Source organism: Oncorhynchus clarkii, chromosome 2 (assembly GCF_045791955.1).
Source record: "Oncorhynchus clarkii lewisi isolate Uvic-CL-2024 chromosome 2, UVic_Ocla_1.0, whole genome shotgun sequence".
NCBI classification, from domain to species: domain Eukaryota; kingdom Metazoa; phylum Chordata; class Actinopteri; order Salmoniformes; family Salmonidae; genus Oncorhynchus; species Oncorhynchus clarkii.
Window position 1 is genome coordinate 19,876,521 of NC_092148.1, and position 20,402 is coordinate 19,896,922.

Consider the following 20,402-nt stretch of genomic DNA (forward strand, 5'->3'; position numbering starts at 1 on the left):
CTATCCTCTGTGATTTAGGTTCCATATCTGCGGTACAATTGACAAAACCCTTGAATGAGTAGATGTTCTAAAACGTTTGACCTGTAGTGTATATGGAAGTTGTGTAATGTCCTGTCTTCCTCTATTTGTTTGTTCCTATCATCGCCTGCTAACCTATATTCATTAGTCACCATGACCACAAACTGACCATAACATGACTGTCTGTTATGTGTCATACAGATACAGTGCTGGCCAGTATACAAGAATAAGGGAATGAGGCAGAGAAATCAGAGGGGTGAGAGTTGATGATAAGGGAGGTTTGAGAGCAGTGGCCTAACCTCCAGTTAATTGCAGGCACCACATCAAATTCAGTTTATTTACAGAGTGCTCTGTTGTTGTGGTGCAGGAGAAATTCAATACTGCAATTCAGCATCAGTAAAGTATTTCATTTGGTCAACAAAAGCAGTTTCAAATCAAATCAAACTTTATTTGTCACATGCGCCGAATACAACAAGTGTAGACCTTACCATGAAATTCTTACTTACAAGCCCTTAACCAACAGTGCAGTTCAAGAAGAGGGGGGGGGGGGTCAATGTAATATTCCGGTGACCATTTGATTAATTGTTTCAGAAGTCTTATTGCTTGGGGGTGGAAGCTGGATTTAAACAATGGATTTGCTTTGCATAATGATAAAATGTTCCATGGGTAACTGAAAGTGCTTAAACAAGGAACAGTTTGCCATATAAGTTGATTTGTTTCAAACTAAAGTCGAGCTAGTAGAAAAGTTACATTGAAGACTTCCTCTCTGAGAACTCCACCTCTGGTTTCAAATCCCTAAATACAAAGAGATTCATTATGGACAAATATGACTGTAGGAAGTATTTTTATGGGTCAATACTTTTACCCATACGCCAGAATAAACTAGCTAATGCAGGATGTTCAAATATTTACAAAATGTAGTATGCAAGAAAACACACAAAGAACTTGTAAGTTTCGGTAACAGACGTGACCAATCTACACACTCTCCAGCTCAGTTCTGTCTGCTCAGTTCTGTCTACTCAGTGGAAGCGTAGCCTTCCCTCCGCCTCAAACAGCTTCTCTTCCTCTTCAGAAAGACAGTTTCCTTTCAAACTGTGGGTGAGTGATGACAGAGCACATGATAATCAGGAACCAGCAATGCAATCAAAGAACCACAGGCATTACAAAGTGCAAATGGTGAAAGATGTTTTGAAATAAAAATGTATCTAAGGAATATATCAAATACTATTATTAACGTGATACAAAAAAATGCTCATAAGTGAGCGACATTGCGTACACTCACCTGATCTCTTTGAGTGATGTGTTGTGAGGGAGAGCCTCTGACAGCTGTCTGATTCCACCAACTGTCAGCTGATTATTGATTAACCTGCGCAGAGTGGCACAAAGGGATAACTAGGTTAACCAGCTAACTTTATTTAACATTCAGAAATAACTTTTGTTCACTTTCTGGTTAATTCTGAAGCTAAACTGTATTATTGGTTGTTGGGAGTGTGTTGAGACTGGGGCCTGCCTTACCAGAGGTGAGAGAGACCCGTGTTGGATCTGATCAGCTCTGCCAGGTCTGGTGCTACATCATCTGACAACTTGTTTTGCACCAACCTAGAACACCACAACACACATTTAAACTGTGTTAACTCCAAAGCAAATCAAATCAAATCAAATTTTATTTGTCACATACACATGGTTAGCAGATGTTAATGCGAGTGTAGCGAAATGCTTGTGCTTCTAGTTCCGACAATGCAGTAATAACAAGTAATCTAACTAACAATTCCAAAACTACTGTCTTGTACACAGTGTAAGGGGATAAAGAATATGTACATAAGGATATATGAATGAGTGATGGTACAGAGCAGCATAGGCAAGATACAGTAGATGGTATCGGGTACAGTATGTACAAATGAGATGAGTATGTAAACAAAGTGACATAGTATAGTATAAAGTGGCTAGTGATACATGTATTACATAAGGATACCGTCGATGATATAGAGTACAGTATATACGTATGCGTATGAGATGAATAATGTAGGGTAAGTAACATTTATATAAGGTAGCATTGTTTAAAGTGGCTAGTGATATATTTACATCATTTCCCATCAATTCCCATTATTAAAGTGGCTGGAGTTGAGTCAGTGTCAGTGTGTTGGCAGCAGCCACTCAGTGTTAGTGGTGGCTGTTTAACAGTCTGATGGCCTTGAGATAGAAGCTGTTTTTCAGTCTCTCGGTCCCAGCTTTGATGCACCTGTACTGACCTCGCCTTCTGGATGATAGCGGGGTGAACAGGCAGTGGCTCGGGTGGTTGATGTCCTTGATGATCTTTATGGCCTTCCTGTGACATCGGGTGGTGTAGGTGTCCTGGAGGGCAGGTAGTTTGCCCCCGGTGATGCGTTGTGCAGACCTCACTACCCTCTGGAGAGCCTTACGGTTGAGGGCGGTGCAGTTGCCATACCAGGCGGTGATACAGCCCGCCAGGATGCTCTCGATTGTGCATCTGTAGAAGTTTGTGAGTGCTTTTGGTGACAAGCCGAATTTCTTCAGCCTCCTGAGGTTGAAGAGGCGCTGCTGCGCCTTCTTCACGATGCTGTCTGTGTGAGTGGACCAATTCAGTTTGTCTGTGATGTGTATGCCGAGGAACTTAAAACTTGCTACCCTCTCCACTACTGTTCCATCGATGTGGATAGGGGGGTGTTCCCTCTGCTGTTTCCTGAAGTCCACAATCATCTCCTTAGTTTTGTTGACGTTGAGTGTGAGGTTGTTTTCCTGACACCACACTCCGAGGGCCCTCACCTCCTCCCTGTAGGCCGTCTCATCGTTGTTGGTAATCAAGCCTACCACTGTTGTGTCGTCCGCAAACTTGATGATTGAGTTGGAGGCGTGCGTGGCCACGCAGTTGTGGGTGAACAGGGAGTACAGGAGAGGGCTCAGAACGCAACCTTGTGGGGCCCCAGTGTTGAGGATCAGCGGGGAGGAGATGTTGTTGCCTACCCTCACCACCTGGGGGCGGCCCGACACATACTGTCACAGAAATTTGATGTATGAATAAGATTGTCCTACCAGAAGATTCTGAGCATTGTGTTGCCTTTCAGTGCTTCGGCCAAGCTCCTCCCACCTTCTGAAGTGATGCCATTGGCTGAGAGGCTAAGGGAGAGAAGAGCATAGAAATATAATTACTATTAGTAACACATAAGTATACTGTATTGCTTTAGGTAATGATATTACTATGAGGCAGAGTGATATACTGTAAAATAGATACTGTAGTTTCAGTGTTTGTGAGTTCAGTAACCCATACTGTAGCTGAATGTGCGTTAGGAAAATGATACACCAATGGGTTATACTTCCTTATTTCTGACCTCAACCACAGTTGTGGGAGAACTGAAAAAGACATGACACAATCAGTGTCACATACAGTTGAAGTCGGAAGTTTACATACACTTTTGATGGAGTCATTAAAACTTGTTTTTCAACCACTCCACAAAGTTCTTGTTAACAAACTATAGTTTTGGCAAGTCAGTTAGGACATCTCCTTTGTGCATGACACAAGTAATATTTCCAACAATTGTTTACAGACAGATTATTTCACTGTATCACAATTACAGTGGGTCAGAAGATTACATACACAGTTGACTGTGCCATTAAACAGCTTGGAAAATTCCAGAGATTGATGTCATGGCTTTAGAAGCTTCTGACAGGCTAATTGACATCATTTGAGTCAATTGGAGGTGTACCTGTGGATGTATTTCAAGGCCTACCTTCAAACTCAGTGCCTTTTTGCTTGACATCATGGGAAAATCAAAAGGAATCAGCCAAGACCTCAGAAAAAAATTGTAGACCTCCACATGTCTGGTTCATCCTTGGGAGCAATTTCCAAACGCCTGAAGGTACCACGTTCATCTGTACAAACAATAGTATGCGAGTATAAACACCATGGGACCACGCAGCCATCATACCGCTCAGGGAGGAGACATGTTCTGTCTCCTAGAGATGAAAGTACTTTGGTGCGAAAAGTGCAAATCAATCCCAGAACAACAGCAAAGGACCTTGTGAAGATGCTGGAAGAAATAGGTACAAAAGTATCTATATTCACAGTAAAACAAGTCCGATATTGACATAACCTGAAAGGCAGCTCAGCAAGGAAGAAGCCACTGTTCCAAAACCGCCTTAAAAAGACAGACTACAGTTTGCAACTGCACATGGGGACAAATATCGTACTTTTTGGAGAAATGTCCTCTGGTCTGTTGAAACAAAAATTCAACTCTTTGGCCATAATGACCATTGTTATGTTTGGAGGAAAAAGGGGGAGGCTTGCTAGCCGAAGAACACCATCCTAACCTTGAAGCATGGGGGTGGCAGCATCATGTTGTGTGGGTGCTTTGCTGCAGGAGGGACTGGTGCACTTCACGATATAGATGGCATCGTGAGGTAGGAAAATTATGTGGATATATTGAAGCAACATCTCAAGACTTCAGTCAGGAAGTTAAAGCTTGATCGCAAATGGGTCTTCCAAATGGACAATGACCCCAAGCATACGTCCAAAGTTGTGGCAAAATGGCTTAAGGACAACAAAGTCAAGGTACTGGAGTGGCCATCACAAAGTCCTGACCTCAATCCCATAGATAATTTGTGGGCAGAACTGGAAAAGCGTGTGCGAGCAAGGAGACCTACAAACCTGGCTCAGTTACACCAGCTCTGTCAGGAGGAATGGGCCAAAATTTACCCAACTTATTGTGGGAAGCTTGTGGAAGGCTACCTGAAACGTTTTATCCCAAGTTAAACAGTTTAAAGGCAATGCTACCAAATACTAATTGAGTGTATGTAAACTTCTGACCCACTGGGAATGTGATAAAATAAATAAAATATGAAATAAATCACTCTCTTCTATTATTCTGACATTTCACATTCTTAAAATAAAGTATTTGTCCCAACTGACCTAAAACAGAGAATTTTTACTCAGATTAACTGTCAGGAATTGTGAAAAACCTTAAATGTATTTGTCTGAGGTTTATGTAAACTTCTGACTTCAATTGTACTTATTCAGAGAAGTGATAACGATGACATTTCTTGCCATCCATCTCACCTGAGGTTGGTAAGACTTGGGTGATTCCTCAGGGCCTCTGCAAATGCTCTTGCTCCTTCATCACCAATGCTGTTCCCCCACATTCTGAAAAACAGGAACAATCCATACCATGCACTCTGATCCAAAATGTTAAATAAAATAATTGTATTAGTGCACTTACCCCACATCAAAGATAGATGTGCTCTTCTGAATGGCGCTGGCCAGATACTTGCCACCCATACTGGTGAACTTGTTGCTGCCAAGCCTTTGAACAAATCAAAGTGCCAAAAATAAACATTTTAATTTATATACAAGTCATTATATAATTGATTGGGCATATTAATTTACATACTTGACGACTCTTAACTTAGGACATTCCTCAATGATATGAGCGATTAGCTTGGCTCCAATGTCCGTAATGTGATTATTGTAAAGTCTGTCAAATCAAGACAACAGAAATACAGTCACAGTCACGTCATATGAAGTTCGTCATACAGCACAATACATTACTAAAGTTCGACAGGCAATTTGAACCCGATAGACACTGACTCACCCCAGAACCTCCACCACTCTGTGTTTGATAAGCTCCTCAGCCAGTACCTCAACGCTGCTGTCTGAGATCTGATTGACACACAATCTGAAATGGAAAAACGAATTTAGCTGAAAAGTTCTACTTTATAGTTAGTTATACTAGTATTTTCTATAGCAGTAAGAAATTATTTGCCAATGTTATTTGTAAACAAGTGTACCTTTCATGTGAACAGTGGCATAAAATACAAACTGTTTCCATCTGCATGTATTCGAATTCCTCACCTCACCACGGTCATCTTACTGAATGAAGGCCTGAGCTGCTTGACCCCATAGTCACTGATGTTGTTGTTGTCCATGTCCACCCCTAGCCTCTTCCGCCGGTGCTGCAGAACAAAGTTGAGGGCACTGCAGTCGCCAGAGAACACATTACAGTAGCCCAGCTTGATGTAGTCAGCTGTGATTCCCTTCGCAGTCAGCTGTGCCACCTCTTTACTTCCTGTCTCGAAGATGCAGCGCAGCATCCACAGGAAGTTGGGCAGGACATGCACCTTGCTGCCCTCCTGCTCTGTGCTGTAGAGTGGCAAACCGCGGAGGTGGGACCTCACGCTGGTGGACAGGTAGGACTTGAGGACCGCCCGCTTCCTCTTCAGTAGCGCTGCAGGAACCATGTGCTCCAGCAAGCTGGCGTTGGCCTTAGACAGCAGTCCACACAGGAAGAGGTTGGCGTATTGGAGATGCTCGTTGGTCTTGAACAGATCCTTTCCCCTGGGTTTGGAGGAGCCACCGATGCAGTGGACGACACACGATAAACAAGAAGTATTGCCCCTCCTGCTGCACTCGGTGAAGAACTTGAGGATGTTTCCTACGCTGGCCTGTTCGTCCAGAACCAGGGAGAATGCAGCCAAGAAGGACTGCAGGGTGAGGTGAAGGAACTCAAAGGTGGAAGGGTTTTCACATGCATCGTAGCAGCTGACCGGTCGGAGGAAACCCACCTTAAGGTCATCGTCAGTCAGGCCACAGGAGGCCACCTCCTCCTGGTCGAACACAAAGCCTCCTCTCTCCATGCCCAGCAGAGCCAGCTTGGAGAAGGCAGTCAGTGGCCTCAGTCCTGCCCTGAAGGTATCAGCGGGGCACCTGGTGTTTCTCTTCAGGAGGACAGGTGGGGGAGCGGCCCCCCGGCTGAAGAAGACTTCAGACAGCAGAAGGAATATGTTAGTGAGGGTCACGCAAGCCTCTGGCAACTCAAAGTCGTCGTAGACTGAGCGCAGGTGTTTAAAGCTCCTGAAGACGATCCAGCAGAAGAGGGGGATGGAGCAGAGGCCACAGAGGTGGGGGCTGGCATCCAGCTGGACTGAGACCAGGTTCCGGTGCTCCTGCTCCTTGAAGTGCAGGTTGGTGTAGGTCTGAAGGTGGGCCGGAGAGAACCCACGCAGCGCCACCCTCTTCCGGATCACCCTGCTCTGGACGTCGGTGCCTGTCCGAGCCGTCAGGACCTTCCGGGAACCATTGAGCAGCTTCCCACAGAGCAGATTAATGAGCACCAGAAGGGGGTGAGTCCTCTCTTCTGGAGAAACCACCTCAGGCACATTCACCAGGTCCAGATCAGCCTGGATCTCATCATAGCCGTCAAACGTAAAGAGAACCTTTTCAGGGAAGCGGAGGATGTAGCTGAACACCTCATTATCCGCATCCTGGTCGGGGTAGCAGTTATATTTGAAAAGCAGGTCCCTCAGTGAGATCTCGTCTGTCTCCTTGAATGTGCTGAACATCCTACAGCGGAACTTGAAGAAGAACATGGCGTCTGTCTGTTCCAGTTCCCTCTTGGACCACAGCCTCTGGAGCTTCTGGAGGAGGATGGACTTGCCCACCCCAGCGTCTCCCGTGACGAGCACCGTCTCTGCCTGTGAGTTAAAGACACCCTGCTCTCCCAAGAGCTGCTCCAGACCCTCTAGGTGGCCCAGGCTCTCATTGCGGTCATTCAGGAGCTCCATCAGGGTGTCTGTATAGAGCTCCTCCAACAGGGTTTCCTCTTGCTGGGCGTAGGAGGCAATGAAGCGTGTGTCTCGGCCCAGCTCGTGCCTCAGCTTCTCACAGTACCTACTAACTGAGAAGAGGGGGGTAGGGAGAATACACTGCAGTCTGATTCTCAACCACTGATATTCAGCCAAAATGTACAGTAGTTGCCCTCGTGATTCTCTAATAGCTTACATTGTCAATGCACTGTATTTTTTATTGTTAAGTAAAATTCCAATAACACATATGAAGTGCTGCACCATACAGTTTACTGACATACTTACTAGGGTCCGTGTTCTTCACTGGTATGTCCCGTATGAAGTCGGGTGGCTGGTAGTTGATCTCTTTAAGCCATGGTTGGAGGTCTATGTATGCATCATAAACTTTGTAGAGAATATATAGGAAGTATTCACATGCCTGCACCCCTTTCCTTTGGACCAATTCCAGGATTTTACGCACCTGCGCAATGTCAATCATAAGTAAATCATATTTACTTTCCAGTGATTCAATATTTACAAATAATTTGGCAGCTAACAGTTTCCCTATTTTACGCACCTGCACAATGGCAATCATATTTACTTACCAGTGATTAATATTACTTCCCACATTTTGATTAATGTGGCCAAACAGGATTTTTCACAGATAAGATACTGGCAACATACCAAATGTATTGCAAAATCAAGTCTTGTCTTTATATTTTCTCCTCTTAAAATCAATTAGTCCATTTTAGTTTGGGCCTAGTAGGCTATAGTGAATGCAAGAACATGTCTTTGTGATGGGTACTTTGTCATTTAATGTGTGTGGTCCAAATGGACATGTCTCCTCTCTGAAACCCTTCTATGGTAAATTACCTGGTCTGTCTTGGTGGCTGCGCGCTGGATGATTTCTGCATCCTCGATACACAGAAAACCACTTTGTAGGAGGTTATCCATAATGCACTGCGTGCTCTTCACCTGGGAAACCAGTAGCTCACGGTGCAAGGTGAGCATTTGGACAGTGGACACATGGCCCGTTAGTCCAGCACGGACTTCCTCGGCACTGGAGTCCATAATATACATGGCTTCAGCTGCCTGTATTTACTGGAAAATGTAAGGAATTCGAGTCAGATAACCAGTTAGGAGAAAAGGATCCAACAGTACGGATAAAATACATTATAGGAATCTATAGTAGGCTGTCGCGTACAGTATACGTATATGGGCTGGCTATACATACCGTCAGAACCTTTGATAACATTGTTCTTAGCCGCGCTGTCCTAGTCCGCGGCGGAAAAACTCGGGAACCACAGCTCTCCAGTCTTCCAGTCTTGGTTATTAAACCATTAAATAGCGCATGACATGATAATAACAAAACGTTTCTCCAGGACTGTTAGAATAGGAATCTAGTCTTGTCTCAAACAATGTCAGGAGAAAAAAAACACTGAACACAGTACTGGTTCTTTGAGGAAGTGAAACCAAAAACAGCCTTGGATGCGCGTAATTTCGCCTCCGACTGCGACCGCGCTTTTGGCATGCTATTATCTGCTTATTTTTAATATAGGGTTTTCGCAACTTGTAATTGCTCCACGGTAAATCAGGCTTTCCCAAACATGTCCTAATAATTAGAAAGATTGCTTAGAAAACCAGGTGTTTTAATCAGCGTATGCTTACTTCGATTTTAACTTTCCCCGATTAAAATAACCAGTAAGGTGTTTACATGACTATTGCTTAATAGTGTCATAGTCAGTTTAATGTGAAATTATTACTGTGCATGTAAACTTACTCACTCGTAACCAAATAAAAAATACGATTTAGCTACCTGTGTGATGTGACACAAACCCATCGTAGCAAATGCATGTCAATTTGCTACGGAGACTAAATGTGTTTTGTGTGTAATCCTCTTTTTACTCAAGCATCCGATCCATCGTGTTGAATTACTGTTGCCAATTTAACATGAGTAGCCCATAGCCTACAAATGATTGTCTTGTCCACTGTTTTAATTACATAAAACGAATACAAATGTGAGGTCCCAGACGTTTTATAAGGAGGATGGGATCCACCCAAATCATTTGGGTTCCTGGATCCTTTCACAGCATTATAAGGCTGCGTTGAGACAATGATTTATTAATGACCCAAACTCAGCTCAGTTAATCCCTACCATAATGACACAGAGTTCACGAAATCAATAATTTGCTAGTAACAGATGACATTTATATTCTGACTATCTCTGAAATTGATTTAGATAATACAGTGATAGCAATACAAGGTTATAACATTACAGAAAAGAGACAAATGCCAATGTTGGAGGTGTTGCTGTTTATATTCAGAACCACATTCCTGTAAATATTAGAGAGGATCTCATGTTAAATACTGTTTTAAGTGATTTGAAAACAGGGTCATCTGCCTCACCTAAAGCCCATTCTGGTGGGAAGCTGCTATAGACCACCAAGTGCTAACAGTCAGTATCTGGATAACATGTGTGAAATGCTGGATAATGTATGTGATATCAAGAGAGAGGTATGTTTTCTGGGTGATTTTAAATATTGACTGACTTTCATCAAGCTGCCAACTCAAGAAAAAGCTTCAAACTTTAACCTGGTTCAGACTATCAGTCAACCTACCAAGGTAGTTACAAGCAGCACAATAATCAAATCATCAACATGTATTGATCACATGTTTACAAATGCTGCAGTCATTTGCTTGAAAGCAGTATCCAGATCCATCTGATGTAGTGATCACAATATAGTAGCCATATCTAGGAAAACCAAAGTTCCAAAGGCTGGGCCTAATATAGTGTATAAGAGGTCATACCATACGTTTTGTAGTGAGTCCTATGTTGTTGATGTAAAGAATATTTGTTGGTCCGTGGTGTGTAATGACAGACACTGCACTTGACACATTCATGAAATTGCTTATTCCAGTTACAAATAAGCATGCAACTATTAAGAAAATGACTGTAAAAACTGTTAAATCCCCGTGGATTGATGAGGAATTGAAAACTTGTATGGCTGAGAGGGATAAGAGAAATGGAATGACAAATAAGTCTGGCTGCACAACAGATTGGCAAACGTATTGCAAATTGAGAAATCATGTGACTAAACTGAATAAAAAGAAGAAGAAACTACACTTTGAAACAAAAATAAATGACAAAGAATGATAGTAAAAAGCTTTGGATCACCAAGTTTATCATTTTAAAAGGCTAATTGATCATTAGAAAACCCTTTTTCAATTATGTTAGCACAGCTGAAAACTGGCCTTCTTTAGACTAGTTGGAGCATCAGCATTTGTGGGTTCGATTACAGGCTCAAAATGGCCAGAAACAAAGACCTTTCTTCTGAAACTCGTCAGACTATTCTTGTTCTGAAAATAAAGGCTATTCCATGCGAGAAATTGCCAAGAAACTGAAGATCTCGTACAACTCTGTGTACTACTCCCTTCACAGAACAGCGAAAACTGGCCCTAACCAGAATAGAAAGACGAGTGGGAGGCCTCGGTGCACAACTGAGCATGAGGACAAGTACATTAGAGTGTCTAGTTTTAGAAACAGACGCCTCACAAGTCCTCAACTGGCAGCTTCATTAAATACTACCCGCAAAACACCAGTCTCAACATCAACAGTGAAGAGGTGATTCCGGTATGCTGGTCTTCTAGGCAGAGTTGCAAAAAAAAAGCCATATCTCAGACTGGAAAAGATTAAGATCGGCAAAATAACACAGACTCTGGACAGAGGAACTCTCAGGCTTGAAGGGAAGCAAAAGTCATTCCGCTACCTAAGAATAGTAAAGCCTCCTTTACTGGCTCAAATAGCCCACCAATCAGCCTGTTACCAACTCTGAGTAAACTTTTGGAAAAAAACGTGTTTGACCAGATATGCTATTTTACAGTAAACAAATTGACAACAAACTTTCAGCATGCTTATAGGGAAGGACATTTTGTTAGACTTCAGTGTGTCTTTTGACATTATTGATCATAGTCTGCTGCTGGAAAAAAACATATGTGTTATGGCTTTACACCCTCTGCTATATTGTGGATAAAGAGTTACCTGTCTAACAGAACACAGAGGGTGTTCTTTAATGGAAGCCTCTCGAACACAATCCATGTAGAATCAGGAATTCCACGGGGCAGCTGTTAAGGCTTTGAGTGAAGCCAGTGTGTCTATGTATGTGGACGACTCACCACTATACATGTCAGCTACTACAGTGACTGAAATGACTGCAACACTTAAGAGTTGGAGATAGTTACAGAGTGGGTGGCAAGGAATAAGTTAGTCTAAAGCTTAAAGCATTGTATTTGGGACAGATCATTCACTAAACCCTAAACATCAATTAAATCTTGTAATAAATAATATGTAAATTGAGCAAGTTGAGGTGACTAAACTGCTTGGAGTAACCCTTGACTGTAAACTGTCTATCGGGGACTGTGAAGCAACACAAACATAGGCACAGGCACATGCTTACACACACACAATAACATACTCACTATACACACACGTACACATGGATTTTGTACTGTAGATATGTGGTAGTGGTGGAGTAGGGGCCTGGGGGCACACAGTGTGTCGTGAAATCTGTGAATATATTGTAATGTTTTTAAAATGGTATAAACTGCCTATATTTTGCTGGACCCCAGGCAGCAGCTAATAAATACAAACACCTATAGACGAACGGCCATTGCTGTGGTAAGAGAGAGAGAAGTGTGCCTGGATCTCTCACAGAACTAGAATGACATTCACTTTCTCTCCCTCTCTCTGCTCTGATAGACATGAGCTTGCAACTCTCATCTCTCCAGCATTGCACTTCATTTATTTCCTTACAGAATAATAGCCACGGGAAGGGTGCTGGGGGTGCCACAGCACCCATGATAATTGAAATACATTTGCCAAAGTTATATAATGGCTGCTCTCTGTTCAGAGATAAATGAAATAATTCAGAAGACTTCATCAGGAGTAGCCCTATAATTTAGACACAGAGGATCAATAGATTATAAAAAATCTCCTAGCTGTGGATTCTGTGTAGCCAAATCACAAAGCACGCCTACAGTTGGGGACGTGTGGCAAATCTGTCAGTGAACATGCAGCCAAAACAGGCCTTTCGCAGTATTTCAGCAGTTTTGTTTTACACAAGGGCATCAGCAATCACGGGTGAGTGAGCTGTGCATCATTGGGTGAGTCAGTGAAATGGGGGAACTTTTTTAGGACTATAATTTCCTCCTCATATTGTATAATATGGGTGTCTCCACACGCCTAGGTTATTGATGGATTCAAGACAGGGTCGTTTTTATTGATCTCAGATTCTCAGCTTGTCAGTGTCAAAGTAGGCTATCATTCCGATCATTTGTGATGTTAAAAAAAAATCTGCTCAAGTCTTCAGTCATCTAAAATGAAGCAGAATTGCATGAAATGCCATTATAAAAGGCCAACATTTTCCCGGAGCTATAAACTTTCCCCCCCATGTTTGCAACTTTTGCAATCACCTCTACTCTACTGCTCTATGCCAGTAGCAAAAGCTATGATAATGCATGCAATGCTTTATTATAAAGACCATTTTTCATGCATTCCAGTACCGCACAGCTAGCTACCTAGGCTAAATTAGCTAGATGTCTAGGCTACTCACCATACTATAGGCTACACATTTGAGTCACCACTAGAATAGTTATTTTTATGTTATTGAGTAGGCCTATATCTTTGTTTAATCAAATTATTAATCTAACAATAAAAATTATTATTATTGTAATGTCATTTTACATGTTGCAATAAAGTCCACTAAAGTAGAAGCTCATCTTTTGTTTATAGGTATTTTCACTTGGTAATGAGTAATAAGTCATTAAATAGAAATTGCTCATAGGTAACTATAAAGTTACACTTCACTTTAAATAGCGAAATCCCGTGAAAGAACTAGTGACAACCTTGTACTTACCCAGATATGTAGTCTGTGGTGTATTAGTGTGTTTATTTTCTCACAAAATATTTATTTGATTAGAATCTGGGATGGCAACCCGTATGGCAGACCTTAGTCAGTGAGGCTGACATATGCCAAAGCTGTTATTGTAAACTCAACCAAGTTAACCCAGATGGTACACTGTTGGGGGGCAAGTACAAGCAACATTATTGAGTGTAGATTTTGAGGAGTTCATATTCACAGTAAGGTCATTCGAGTTTATTGAGCCTCCAACCTTTGTAATCTCGGTCGCCCAGCGCATCTGTCCACAAGAGACAACAACCTTGTTACATTTATTACTGAATCAGATGCAGCTGAGAATTTAGTGGAAACTTGCACCTATCAAGTGCACATGCACCTAGCCTACAGTGCATTCAGAAAGTATTTAGACCCCTTCCCTTTTTCCACATTTTGTTACATTACAGCCTTATTCAAAAACATTTAAATATCTTTTCCATCTCATCAAGCTACGCACAATACTGCATGGTGACAAAGTGATTTACATAAGTATTCAGACCCTTTACTATGAGACTCGAAATTGAGCTCAGGTGCATCCTGATATTCCGTGAGATGTTTCTACAACTTGATTGGAGTCCACTTGTGGTAAATTCAATTGACTGGACATGATTTGGAAAGGCACACACCTGTCTATATAAGGTCCTACAGTTGTCAGTGCATGTCAGAGCAAAAACCAAGCCATGGTGTTGAAGGAATTGTCCGTAGAGCTCCGAGACAGGATTGTGTCGAGACAAAGATCTGGGGAAGGGTACCAAAACATTTCTGCAGCGTTGAAGGTCCCCAAGAACCCAGTAACCTCCATCATTCTTAAATGGAAGAAGTTTGGAACCACCATGACTCTTCCTAGACCTGGCTGCCTGGGCAAACTGAGCAATCGGGGTAGAAGGGCCTTGGTCAGGGAGGTGTCCAAGAACCCGATGGTCATATTGACAGAGCTCCAGATTTCCTCTGTGGAGATGAGAGAACCTTCCAGAAGGACAACCTTTATGTTGGAGTGGCCAGACAGAAGCCACTCCCCAGTAAAAAGGCACATGACAGCCCATTTGGAGTTTGCCAAAGGGTATTAAAGGACTCTCAGACCATGAGAAACAAGATTCTCTGGTCTGATGAAAGCAAGATTGAACCCTTTGGCCCAAATGCCAAGCATCATGTCTGGAGGAAACCTTGCACCATCCCTACAGTGAAGCATGTTAGTGGCAGCATCATGCTGTGAGGATGTTTTTCAGCAGCAGGGACTCTGAGACTATTCAGGATCAAGGGAAAGATAAACGGAGCAAAGTACAGAGAGATCCTTGATGAAAACCTGCTCCAGAGCGCTCGGGACCTCAGACTGGGGCGAATGTTCACAATCCAACAGGACAACGAACCTAAACACACAGCCAAGACAACGCAGGAGGGGCTTTGGGACAAGTCTCTGAATGTCCTTGAGTGGCCCAGCCAGAGCCCGGACTTGAACCCGATCTAATATCTCTGGAGAGACCTGAAAATAGCTGTGCAGTGACGCTCCCCATCCAACCTGACAGAGCTTGAAAGGATCTGCAGAGAAGAATGGGAGAATCTCCCCAAATACAGGTGTGCCAAGCTTGGTACGTCATACCCAAGAAGACTCGAGGCTGTAATCGCTGCCAAAGGTGTTTCAACAAAGTACTGAGTACATTTTCTAAAAACCTGTTTTTGCTTTATCATTATGGGGTATTGTCTGTAGTTACTTAAATATAATTGTTATTCTCCCCTTACTCACCCCCCTCTCCATGCCACCCTGCTGTGGGGTGAACAGTCCAAGTCTCTCCAGGTACTCATCGACTCAGGGGCCAATGTGAGTCTCATGGACCTTACCCTGGCGTCCGAGCTGGGCATCCCCATTCAACCCCTCTCCATTCCCATGGGTGTTAGAGTGCTGGACGGGCGCTCTATAGGCCAGGTCACCCACCAGAACACCCCTGTCAACCTACGAGTGTCGGGGAACCACAGCGAGACTATCCAATTCCTGCTGTTTGAGTCTCTGCAGGTTCTGTGTTATTGAATGGGCTACTGGTGCCATCATGGGCTGGAGACCTTCCTGCCACACTCATTGCCTGAAGTCAGTTCTGCCTGCCCAGGGAAGTCTTCCTGGGGTCTTGGAAATTGCCCCGGACCTCTCCGCCAGCTCCACAGAGTACCAGGACCTCCGGAAGAGGTTCAGTAAGGCCCGGGCTACTTCGCTTCCACAGCACCGCCCGGTATTTAAGAAGGTCAAGCCTGAGGTGCTGGCACACCACTATAGTGCTGCGGCTACTCCCCCAGAAGCCGAGACCTTTCCCCCCGTTCCAAGATCTTTAGCCCCTCTGCTGTCTGTCCTCTGTTTCCCCGTACCCTCCATGTTTTTCCTTGTATGACTGCCCCTTGTCTTCTGTTTCTAGGCCCATCCCCCCCCCCCCCCCCCCGTGTCATCGATGGCCAGCCAGTGTACACGGTTAGATGCCTCCTGAGGGTTCGACCATGGGGCAGGTGTTTCCAGTACCTGGTTGACTGGGAGGGTTGTGGCCCGGAGGAGAGGTCCTGGGTTCCCGATAAAGATAATTTGGACCCGGCCCTCATCGCCGACTTTCACCGCCGTCACCCCAGTCAACCCGGTGTCCGCCCAGGTGGAACGCCAGGTGGTACTGATATGTTTCACCCGTCCTTGTGCTTGTCTCCACCACCCCCCCCCCCCCCCCCCCCCCCCCCAGGTGTCGCCCATCTTCCCCACTTATCTCCTGGGTATTTATACCTGTTTTTTCTATCTGTCTGTGCCAGTTCGTCTTGTTTGTCAAGCTTCCCTCTCTTTTTCTCATTTTCCTGGTTTTTGACACTTGCCTGTCCCGACCATGTTCCCGTCTACCTGACTACTGTGCCTGTCCCTGACCCTGAGCCTGCCTGCCGTCCTGTACCTTTGCTCCTACTCTGGATTATCGGCACTGGAGCCCATAATATGCATGCAGCTGTAATTCAGCCTTTACTGGAAGAGTGTAGGGGGAATTCAGTAGCGGAGTGGTTTTGTTTCAATTGGATAAATTATGAATGAGCAGAGATTTTACAATTGTCTCCTGTGTGCATATTTATCTCCTGTCGCAAATTACAGAGAATCATCAATTAGGAGAGAAATATGGATCCAACAAAAGGATAAAAGACATGTGAATGTGTAATGTACAGTATCACATACAGTATAATATGGGCTGGGACATTTATCCTACTTTCAAAAACGCGTTGATAACATTGTTGTCATGACGTGGCCCTCTTTGAATATAGCAAGCACCAACTCTCTCTCACCACCTCTCTCTTCCCCCTACACCCAGGCTCTGTTATATCAGGTCGTAAATTCCTGGAGGAGACTCTCTCCCTCATGCAGTATAGAGAGAGAAAGGTTTACAGTAGAACAAAGGAACTTGAGAACTGAACAATATCCATGTTTTGGAGAATGTGTAACCGGTCGGTGGAGAATCCAGCTATGACCGGTCCATTTTGTTTAAAGTTTGTGACCTCATTGAGAGACAGTACAGCCACATTACCATAACTCTGTTTATAGAAGAGTCTCCATTATGAGATTTTCATCTAATTATTGTATAAAATGAATGAGTAAAGATGAAGCTATTTGTGAAATTATGTAATGTGATTTTAAACTGTTTAATGAAAGAGAATCCAATTCCCTTTAAATTGAGTCAATTAAGTCATTGGCCCGCCCCATGAGCACAGACATTGATCTGGCATCAGGGGACAGCCTTTCTGCTGTTCCGAATAAAACCCCCACCTAGAGAAGCCCACTTTAGACCAAGTGTACCTCGATTGCCGAGAGGGCTAAGGTTTGAGTAGAGACCATGTGTACCTCGAATCTCCATAAGCTAAGGTTCTTATGGTTGTTGAATTCTTAACCATACCATGTGGTTAAACTCTGAGACTATCGATACCTACAGAATAAGAGCTAATCTTTGATACAAATTACTAGTCTGCAGCTAGGAATTATGTACCATTGAATGTGAAGACTGACAACTGCCGAAACGAATGAGTGAGCGTTCATGTGCAAAGGATTAGCATTTCAATTATTATAATTATCAACTGTGTAGTGTCTTTTGTCTTTCGCGCCCTTCTCAGTCCCTTTGTCTACCAAGCCGCCATACCGGTTTAGCCCACTAGGGCACATCCCCTATCATTTCCTTGTAACCATACCTGCTGTTTGTTTGTTTGTTATACACTTCTGTGATTATTTAGTTAGTCAGTAAATAAATTATTAAGACAATTGATGTATGGATGATTCATAGCAAAGACTGGGTTTGTGCAGATAACCAACAATTTACGACGTTTGGAATGAGACTAACGTGAGGTAAAGAATAATTCATTAATTAGAAGACTAATTGATCAGATAATAAAATATCTGAAGAGTTATATTAGGAAAAGTATAACTTTCTAATCTTGAGATTTTCCTTGGTGCCCCGACTTCCTAGTTAATTACATTTACATGATTAGTTTAATCACGTAATAATAATTACAGAGAATTGATTTGATAAAATAAGTCTCCACTTTAATGATGCCGAAAACACAACATTGTTCTTATGGGCACTTTCCTAAACAGCTGTGGAAAAACTTTGGAATCACAGCTTTCCATTAAAACAATCTCCTATTGGTTATTCAACTTTTAAAATAGTGTACAAAGGGATATTAACCAAACGTTTCTCTTCGACTGTTAGAGAAGTGATCTATTCTTGTCTCAAACAATTTTCTGAAGAGAGGAAAAGGCTACACTGAACACTGTACTGGCTCATTATCTTTCCATGAGGAAGTGAAACCCAAAACAGCCTTGGATGCTTGTAATATTGCCTCAGATTTTGTATCTTCGCTTTTGGCGTGCTGCATTATCTCCTTCTCTCCACAGCAGGAGCAAAGCATAATAGGAAACACATTATACAGGACCGGCTCTAGCCTTTTGGGGGCCCTAAGCGAGATTTGGTTGGGGGACCCCGAGCCGACGGCAAACATTTTTAGGGGCCCGCTCTTCACTGTGGAGTGAAATGTACGTTTTAAGGTTGCTACAAGCTCCACTCCATTGACCTACGTGCTTGCGTGCACGTGGGCGGAGTGGGATTTTTGGAGTAGTCGACTCCTTTTGGTAAAATGATATCCTCGCCGGTTCCCCTCCCATTCAGAAGGGGGCAATAGAAAAGTATTTTGTTTTTGTATTTTCATTTTGTGAAAACATAAAAAGTTGCCTTCCATTGCCAGTTGTAGTTAGCTGGCGGCCTGGCTAGCTGGCTTTAACCTGGCTAAAAACATAGAAAGTTGCTTTCCATTGCCAGTTGGAGTTAGCTGGCGGCCTGGCTAGCTGGCTTTAACCTGGCTAAAAACATAGAAAGCTTGCCAGCCTTTTTAGCTTCCCATATCTCCATGTGAGATCATTTGATTTATAATGACAAAATATGCCCGGCAAATGTTCTTATATTTGCCAGTGTAACCTAAAACATTATCCCAGTTTGAAATGCTGCTTGTGTATTCATTCCCATATCACCTAAAAATAGAACATCATGTTTTGGTTAGGGAGAAAAAAGCACATATCAGTAGTTTTTACCAGTAGCCTGGAATCAGTAGTTATTATTTCTAATCAAAATACATTTTGGGGGGAATTCAAATAAGGCTACAATATTGTTTGGTTTATTGTTTGAACAGTCACTGAGAATATATTTGCTTATCAATGCAAAATAGGCTACTTTGAAGCATAGCCTATGAATAGCCTATGCATAAGACCAAGGAAACAAGCAAGCTTCATTGCCTAGACAACACTACCTCCATTGCTACGGAAGTGTCAAGCCCTGACCTTAGTTATCTTTGTTTTCTTTATTATTCTGGTTAGGTCAGGATGTGACAAGGGTGGTTGGTTTAGTTTTTGTATTGTCTAGGTGTTTTTGGCCTGTCTAGGGTTTTTTGTATATCTATGGGGTTTTAGTATGTCTAGGTATATGTAGGTCTATGGTGGCCTGAATTGGTTCCCAATCAGAGGCAGCTGTTTATCGTTGTCTCTGATTGGGGATCCTATTTAGGTTGCCATTTTCCATTTTGGTTTTGTGGGTTATTGTCTATGTGTAGTTGCATGTCAGCACTCGTGTTTATAGCGTCACGTTAGTTTTTGTTATTTTGTTTTAGTGTTCTTCGTTTTAATAAAAGAAGAATGTATTCATCTCACACTGCACCTTGGTCTCATCGTTATGACGAACGTGACATGAAGGGATGATTAAAAAAAAATTATGTGGCACGGGAGTATGTCGAATGTCGAAGCTCACTACAAGGAGCCTCCCCTTTTGTGACGAAAAACAAAATTGCTACATTGCGCTACACTGTTGGCACAGTCAGCATATTCTGTGTGGACCCCTTTAAAATTCATTTTTAAAGCTAAGTTCCTGCAATTCTACCTATTTTGCTATGGGGTGGAGAGAAATGTTTGCAGTTTTAAAGCTCATTTCCTGCAATTCTACACATTTTATAACGACTTAATGATATCTGAGAGAGAATTAACCAAATTAATGTGGGCACCCTGGAGTTCAGGGCCTTGGCACAGGCTCTGCATTCCAGTCGGTATTCGGCCTGCCCCAATATCTGTGCGTTATAGAGACCTCCCTAACTCCCAGGTAGCTCGGATTCAAACTCCCATTCGCCAGGTCTGCAAGCATTTATAATATCAAAATACTTTTGTTACTCACTAAATATGGAGTTTCGCTGAGCAACTATCTCCCTTTACTACAATTACGGACAGTATGTATTTCCTAAAAATATCTAAATAAATATTTACAAGCAACCGAAAAGGAAATCCTCTTCGGCACCTCCATTGTATTGAGCTGTTGTAGACTTCCGACCTGTGGC

General features: G+C 42.9%; 1 protein-coding gene across 3 annotated transcripts; it reads right to left on the minus strand.

Annotated features, from left to right (window-relative positions):
* Positions 1-441: 441 nt before the first annotated feature.
* LOC139423746 (nucleotide-binding oligomerization domain-containing protein 1-like) lies at positions 442-9,100 on the minus strand. 3 transcript variants are annotated; one of them, XR_011635877.1, is made up of 13 exons: positions 8,825-9,076; positions 8,464-8,691; positions 7,897-8,071; positions 5,882-7,703; positions 5,622-5,705; positions 5,421-5,504; positions 5,250-5,333; positions 5,090-5,173; positions 3,765-3,906; positions 3,070-3,153; positions 1,534-1,617; positions 1,301-1,384; positions 446-1,110 (listed from the first exon to the last, which is right to left on the minus strand). XR_011635877.1 is itself a non-coding variant. In XM_071175371.1 (12 exons), exons 2-12 carry the CDS (start codon positions 8,668-8,670, stop codon positions 1,038-1,040), a joined length of 2,865 nt encoding a protein of 954 aa, XP_071031472.1. In that variant the 5' UTR covers positions 8,671-8,691; positions 8,825-9,076; the 3' UTR covers positions 442-1,037. The 3 variants fall into 3 exon arrangements, 2 of the variants coding, with proteins under 2 accessions (XP_071031472.1, XP_071031480.1); XM_071175371.1 differs by lacking the exon at positions 3,765-3,906 and having other exon boundaries at positions 442-1,110; XM_071175379.1 differs by lacking the exons at positions 3,765-3,906; positions 5,421-5,504 and having other exon boundaries at positions 442-1,110; positions 8,825-9,100.
* Between the last annotated feature and the right edge of the window lie 11,302 nt (positions 9,101-20,402).